Source organism: Rhea americana, unplaced genomic scaffold (genome assembly GCF_003343005.1).
Source record: "Rhea americana isolate MKP2758 unplaced genomic scaffold, rheAme1 scaffold_405, whole genome shotgun sequence".
NCBI classification, from domain to species: Eukaryota; Metazoa; Chordata; class Aves; order Rheiformes; family Rheidae; genus Rhea; species Rhea americana.
In genome coordinates, this window is record NW_028186541.1 from 49579 (window position 1) to 57925 (window position 8347).

An 8347-nucleotide genomic window follows, 5' to 3' on the forward strand; every position below is an offset into this window, starting at 1 on the left:
AAATGCCCTTGCTGGTTAGATGAAGTTCACATACAGAGACTCATAACTGAAAAAGCCCTGCTATCATCTCTGTCTTGTTTAAGAATCATCAACGGATAAGGTACTTCAACAGTTGTAGAAATAAAAAGTGCTTTAATGGCATGTTGAATTACATTACTTCATGGACTAGCTAACAGACCTGATTACACTCACTAACAGAAGCTACAGGCACCAAATCATGAAGTGCCAAAGTGCATACCATAAAATTAGTCAAAACTAAATTCACAGCAGTACTAGAATCTGGGATTTTACACTACAAAAGCTGACCAAATGTTGACCAGATTGCTAGGTAACTGCTAATTTTTCATAAGCGTACATTAGGTGGTAAGGATCTCATTTTGTTGCACTTTCTCATATCTTTCTCCATCAACTTCATAGTTGCAAACCAACAGATGCTAAAACATGCAAGCATCCCATTATATTTTGATCTTTTTAACTGACAACTTCTCTTCTGAATTCTRTAAGCTTTTTAATCCACTTATGCCTGCAGATTAACCACACATTCTGTGACATCAACCACTGTTCTAAAAAGATATGTTTAAAGATATTCAACATATTTAGTATTTGCATCTGACCTTTCTTTTTCACCTCTCTCACCTCAAAACTTTTTTAGCTTTAATGAAGAGACTTAACAAACATCTATGCAAGTAAACTACAATCCTTTTAGATCTTCCTCCTCCTGCCCTGTTCCCCAAAATAAGCCATCCTCAAAAACTACAGCACAAACAAATTGGCAAAGGCTTGGTTACTGCAGTTCAAAGATAGATTCCTTAAATCAAGAGCCAAGGTTTTGATAAAACTTTGTTCTACAAGTTATCCCACATCTATATTTGAACACTATATAGCCTTGACAATAACTAAAACCATACCAATCAGACTATCGATAACACTGAGTTAGCTATTTCATAGTAAAGTTAAACAAAATTGTTACTTTTGTTCAACTAAATGCTGTCTTGTTCATTTGTCATCTGCTTAATGAAGAGGCCAATGCTGTAGTCTTCAGCTAAGGCAATGCTTTTGAATTTGTTCCTATTTGTTTCTAAATTAAATTCTATCCACATATCTACAGCTATAACTCCAGAACAAAAGAGATTTATGTTTCCATAGGTCAAATGTTTGTGTCCTTTCTCCATTCACTCCCAATAGAAGACTAAATTAAATGAATGCAAAATAAGACTATCAGAGACATGCTTTTCTGAAGATGTATTCAGATATTCATCAAGGTATTCAAAGGAAAAACTTGACAGAATACTCCTCTATCTGTTGTTCTTACACTGATGCTTAAGTTCAATGTAGGCAAGTAGTTTTCTTATACCTTAAAGTGGTACAACGAGAAAAGACATACTTACTGTAGGCTGAGGTGGTCCTTTGCCACTGCTGCGACCTCTGAAATTAAATATATGCATCAGATGCAATTAAAAAAATAGAACTGCTGAAATTAACCAATTCTTTAACAAACAAGAGTTCAAAACCCCATCTTAATTCAGTATTGCTAGTGGAAAAACAGCACTACTGTAGAGTAAAAATTGATGTAGTAACAATCCCCCTTAGCATTTATCTTCCAAAATACTTGTTTATAAGCAAATAGTGCTCTTTAAAGGGTTACCTAAAGTAAATCAAAGGACAAAATGAAAAAAAATTCCTAAAGCCACGTCATTATGATGATCTGAAAAAAAATATTACCTCTTAAGCAGAATCCTGTAACTAAAACAAGATCCCAAACTTTCTGGCATGTAAAAACAAAACCACTTCATTTGCACTTTCAGGCTCAATCTCTAGCACAGAACCACTTTAATTTAAGACTAGAGGATTAGTACATTGTTATTGTCTTTGTGATTACATATTATTGTAATTGTCATCACACGACTATGACCCATGCTGCAAGCTACAGAGCCCTGATTCTGTACGGGGTACCTATAGAGCTTGAGTACCACCGCAGTCAGAACTGAACAAGTTAATCTACTCAAGTCTGTCCACCCCTCAAAAACAGTAATTATTTTTAATGTAAATCAGTCAATGTTTAGCATTTAGGCCACACAAAGGCTTTTAACATGCATGCTCCTAATACACTGCAAACTGAGATGAAACAGCCTGCAATGCAATGCAATGATTTGAGTTCCAACACTGTAACTGTTGTGGGCTTGTAAGCTGCAGGAACAAGTCCCCCAGTTCACAGGTGTACCTTATGTCAAAGTTACTTCCTTGCACAGAGGAGTCCTAATTTTGATACTCAAATTAATAATAAGACACACGATATTAAAAGTTACATGAACTGTGAAAAAATTGCACCAGATTTTTTTCACCATGATATAAGTACATTCATATAACCAGCTTTCCTAAAGAATGTGATACTTGAAAGGGTATCACATTATACAGGTATGGTCAGATTTGAGTCAGATTTATATTACAAGAATGACCTTAAGAGTGCACACTGTAAGTAAGGCAAAATGAAGTCTTCAATTTTACAAAAACAGTTTTTGAAACAGACCTATCTCACAGATGCACATACTTAATGACAATCAAAGAATCACATTTATGTTCCAAAATATCAAGACAACATTGGAATCTAAATCTAAGCTGAAAGTCAGCTGCATTCAATTGCTTTTGAAAACACTATGCAGTGTTCGAATACTACCTTGCTTTCAAAACAACATCCAATAGAGCTCAAGAGTTAGTCAAGAAATCAAAGGAACACGAATATTCCTCAAATATATTTTGCAGAAATAAGCTAGCAAATTCATCAGTGAACCATAAAAGTCCTTAAAAAGGAAAAACAAAAATCCCTGAATTATCACCTATCTAGTTTAAGGAAATAGGCTTCTGAAACAGAACTTACTCTTCTTATACAACATCATGCATAGCAATGATACCTGCTGATTGGTTAAAAAAACGTAGACTTCAGGTGTCAGGCTGACATTTTCAGAATACTTGCAAAGTACTAACCTAACTAAAAAAAATACAAAAAACCCCACACATATAAACACCTAACACAAATGGTCTTTATTCAATTCCCTATCAGCTTTAACATTGCGTAAAGCAGCACTGTAACATTAAGCTTGCTCTGGTGAAAAGCAATCTCACCATTTAAGTCTGTCATTTGACAAATGGCTACCTGTGATATGAACCTGCAACACTGTTTTCAGTGTAATATTCAAATGAACTAACTTCTTTATTTGGGGATCTCACCTCTGGCTAAATGACTTTCAGAAAGAAGCTACAGTCCAGTTCTGATATTTTGCTTTTATCATAACCAAAGGCTTCAACAAGCAGCCTTTCAAGAACTGTCTTTCAAGAAACTCTGACAAAGTCACCCCAGCTTCCCTCTGTTGGTCTCAGACATTTTAGTAAGATACTCCAGATTCTGGTCAGCCACAAGTGAGAGTTTAGTGTCTTCTAAATGGAAAGCACTCCCATTTTTAGTGGCAAGTATTCTTAGAACTTAAATAATTGGGTTGCTACATTGGTTAAAAAGTGTGGAGTATTCCTTTAAAGTATTCGATCTGTAGTGTTCTAGATTTTTCATCTCCTTACCACATTTCCAAAGTTACTGTTTCTACCCACACTTCTTTAAGAAGCACTCTAAGCAAAGGTTCTGCGCATCCACATTGGCAAGAGATCACAAGTTACCAATCACTCCAAGAGGTAAGATAATTACCAAAATTCTATAACCTGCACTGATCTACTAGATCTCTTTACAGACTTGACCTCTTGTTTCCTAGCTGTAACTATTAAATACAAACTCTGAAAGGAAAATATTCACCAAGATTTTAACAAATTCTGCCAACACTGCAATATAACCAAAACTACATTTTTTCTGCTAAACCCAAGGCCATCAACCTGAGGTTTTTATTCCAACAGGTGAAGACTCAAGTATCTTTTGACATTTCTTGGATGATACATCACATTAAAAATAAACTAGAACCTTTACAGAAGTAGAAGGTAGACAGTCTTCACCAGAAAAAGTTTACCACACTTTAAAACAGGAGAGTAACACTTAAAATTAAGGGTGGGGGAGAAGAGGAGCAAAATGAGAAGGGTCAGAGAGCAACTTGCCACTACTACATACATTCAGATCTTGATTACATAAGTATGTTAAATAAAAATGCACATTTTGTATTGCAGAAGTGTGGTTCAAGGTAGAGCTGAAAGAAGGTACAGTAACTTGGCAAATCAAACTTGGAAACCTGTTCCAGTGCTTCAGGGTAGGGAAGTCAGTCAGACAAATGCTGCAACAGACAATACTGTTTGATCAAGCAATCAATCTTAGCAGCCAACTCATTGCAGGGTAGTACTTCTACATTAAGAGTGAACATCTACAGAAGTGCTTACTCCCATATGCTGCACAATAAACATTTTTCTCCAATAGCAACTTGCAGATTTTTTCTATTTTTATGAACTTTTACTATCCTACTTCTCAACATCCCTCACCTCCCATTCTAATGTTTACAAGCCGAGTAGAGTGTTTGTATAAGCAAAACAAGGTCATGTATTCACATTTTTCTTGTTAAGTGAAAATTAAAGTAAGGAACAAGGAGCAAGTCTTTCCATGATGCAAAAGGTCTCAGGTTTTCTCTCCTAAAGCATCTTCACTTTGAGACCAAGAAACAAGAAATAGATGCATCCATGCTGCAATTAATRGAGATGACCAGCAGCATACAGCGGACATGCAACAACAGAGAGTTTTAACAGAGTGAATAGATGTTTCTGGAATACTGACTGGCATTACTACAGCTTTGAAAACAATTTACAAGAGACTAGAGAATTTTCACTGCAAGTAAACACAAGAACTGATAAAGTGCTTTCCTTCAGAGGATAAATACCGTAAGTGGAGACAAAATTCATACCTCATTTAAGAGCAGAATTTGTCTATATAAGATACAAATGGACTGAAGYTGTGACTAGATCATATAAGAACTACTGCAGCACAGTTTTCAGTAGTTTTTCCCTATACTGACATTAGTAATGTCATCTTACAAGAAGACAAGAATTGACAACTTCCCTAACCAGGTAAGTATACCTGAATCAAACTTGACCCAGCGTGCACCCTGTAGCCTGTGAAAGAATTTGTCATTGTTGAAACTTCATACGTATTGCCACAAATCAGTTGTTAATCAAAAACTTAGACAAAAGCAGATAAGTAATATCACACAAAGTGGAAAAAAAAAGAAAAGAAAAGCATTAATTGCTCTTAAGACAGACACCTGCAGGTTATCYATTAATTGTGCTCAACAGTTTAATACAACTGCATCAAAGCTATTCAGGATTATTTAACAACTGGCTATAACACTGAACTGGTATAAACTTGGACCTCCAAGGAGGTTACATAAGCCAGAAAAAATTCAGGGTCTGCTATACAAAGAACTTTGTGATTTCAAGATGTTAACAAGCTAAACTGAAAAATTAAAAAAGTCACCTTTCTTTAGGACTCTGAAATAGTAAGACAGTAGTAGTTCACTGAATTCAGTAACACACCTTAACAAGAACCTAAAATTAATTCTGCTCAGAAACTTTAAAGGCAGATGATAGTTTTGTAAATACGGAAGCTGCCAATGAGGTTCTTTTTCAGATGAACATCCTATGCAAGTCAGAGGTATGTATCTAATACAAGACAGACACATCAAGGGAATAATTTCCATTTTCAGGAACTGCTATCCAAGGGGCTATTCTACGGTCTGTCACTGCAGTAATTTCTAAAAAAACAATAGATGCAAAGATGTTAGAATGAACGAGAAATTAATTTTGAATGACAGGTGACCAAATCTCCAGAACAGTCATTTTCACTATTTCAGTGAGTCTTGATACTCGATATTCAGAATTATTACTGTCTGAGCAGAATGGACACCTCTCTTCTGCCCTTTACTTAAGCCTTTTAGTTAAGTCTTATAAAAAAGGTTGTCAAGGACAAAGAAAAGAGGAGTGGGCAATAAGCATCTACACAACATGGAATAATTTCAGTTTTAACATGTTAATGGGTAAAGCAATTTATAATAGAATTTACAATATTCTTAAAGGACTCTCTGGTCCAATTAGGCAAGAAAGTTACAAAAGCAAGGGGAAAAGGCCTTTTGCCACAATTGTAACTGCACATGTAACCATCCAAAACTTTGGCCTGAGATGTTTTGCCTTCAGATAAAATACCAATGGGAAAATATTGATAATAAAGAAAGATGCATCTTTCAATCATAGAACCCTCCTATGTTTGTATTGGGATAGAACTTAACTAAACACTAAAAGCAGATAATGTTTTGACTAGCACAGTGGAGCAGGTTCATATATGAAATTTGCATTTGCGCCAATTACAGTTTAACATGCTATTGGAATCACCCCTACAACCTGATTTCCCATCTGCCATATTCCACATGCAGTTACTACTAAGTAAACATAGTATTTCATTGAACGCCTGTTTACAAAAGAGTTATTAATCTTCCTTCTTAAAAAACACTTTTAAAGATATTTTCATTTCTGATTTTTTCTCTAATACAAAAGGGAGGATAAGACAATGAAATAATAAACACTGGAAATTCCTATTCACTCACACAAAATTTTACTTTTCTAATAAGAAAAACATATATTAATYGTGACAAGATGACGGAAACCAGCATAGTGAATAAGCAAAGTTGACCTTCCAACTCACCATCAGATGTAGAAGGATCAGGCACTTAGCCCAAATAAATCTTACAGTAATAAGCATACATCATAAAATTAATTCTTGGACAATTTACTGCTAATGAAATTTCTACCCAAATTTAAACTTTTAAGAAAAAAACAGCCAAAAAAAAAAGAAAATTTGTTTTGCATTTCAAGAAAATAAGAAAAAAATGCTAATGCTGCAAAGTAACGAACTGCAAAACTACTGGAAAAAAAAAGCTTGGTGTAAACTGGAGATGCTTAAGTTGCTATTAAACAAAATACACTTAAAAATGAAACCAAGATGCAGACCACCTAAAATCAATTTGATTTTGCATTTAGCTTTTCACCTGAGCCATGTATGAAAAATTTTGCAGCATGAACCATCTTTAAATTTGTACTCAAAGAAAAAAGACTCTTTAGAAGAGTTTTCTGAAGAAGTTTCATATACCTCTATCAGCTCTAAGACTGATTTTACAGACCATTCATTCAGAAATTACTTGAAGAACTGACTAACAAAAAATAAGGTGCAACCACCTTTGACAGAACATGTCAGTTCCTAAAAAGTTTGGAAGCAGAATCTGCCAAGAAAAAAATAGAAAGATTTCTCCTCCAATGGTTGCCTAACAGTTTTAATTTTAACTTGACAAAGAAACCGATGCTTGCATTCCTTAACCTATAAAGACAAGTGTTCACAGCTAAACTGAAATTTCAAAAAAAAAAAAAATCTATAGGTTTTGTTGTCCTTCATGTTAACCTCTACAGTGCCACTCTGTGTTGGCAAGGATAACTGTTTAGCAAAGAACAGTAAACAAGAAATTTTCAATCTACATGCCCATGTATAAAAAAAATGTTAAATTGTTTCAATGAATCGCTAAAAGTATCAGTTTTCACCTTTATTTTGTTCTTTTTCAGCCCTACTAAAGCATTTCCACTTCCAGTTCCACTGATAACAAAGTAAAACCCTATTTTCAGCGATGTCCAGCAATAGGACCACAGTAAATTCTGTTTTAGTGCCAATGCACAAAACTGAGTAAAGAGCATAAAGGCCAAATTAGAGGAGGAAAAAAACCAAAAAAATAAAAAACTGAGAACTACAACTTAACATGAAACTGCTCTGAGAGACTATGACCTTCAACACTGTTACCATCCTGCTCTGCTTTTCTGTCATGACCCTACAGCGTTAAAAAAAACTCAGAATATGAATAATCTGKTTTTTTCCCTCCTCTCTTTCCTCCTTCAAATATATGTGAATTTCTATGACCAATGCTCTTAGATAAGGAGCACAAGCAGTATCAATCTTCCAGAGGCAGCAGAAGGTAGCAGGGCCTCAGGAGTGTGCATGGGAAGAGGGAGATAAGAGAAGGGGAATCCGAGCCCACAAGGAAACCCTGATTCCTGACCCCCCTTAAATTTGTGGGGGGGGGGAAATGAATTCATGTTTGGATGACACTTCCAACATTTATCAGTTAAATCGGATCCATCCATAATGCTAAGCAGCGCTCTGACCACTCTGCCTGGGCTCTGCAAGGCATTTTATTGAGATTTTTTTTAAAAAAATGAAATAAATAATAACCCCGTCAGCAGAAGGTGCTCTGCGAAAGGCAGATGTTCGCATACTTTTAAATTGCGGATCCCCCCCGCCCCAGGGGCTAATACCATGCGGGAGGGGCGACCTTCC

At 35.5% G+C, this 8347-nt stretch overlaps 1 protein-coding gene across 9 annotated transcripts in view; it reads right to left on the reverse strand.

The window, feature by feature from the left end:
* The window catches only part of ATXN2 (ataxin 2), a 47441-nt gene extending 45981 nt beyond the window's left edge, over positions 1-1460 (reverse strand). For all 9 annotated transcript variants that reach the window (XM_085314491.1, XM_085314497.1, XM_085314496.1 and 6 more), the window contains exon 1: positions 1389-1460. In XM_085314491.1, coding sequence (XP_085170617.1) covers positions 1389-1445 — 57 coding nt within the window. In that variant the 5' untranslated portion in view covers positions 1446-1460. The remainder of the gene's footprint in view (positions 1-1388) is intronic.
* Positions 1461-8347: the final 6887 nt, after the last annotated feature.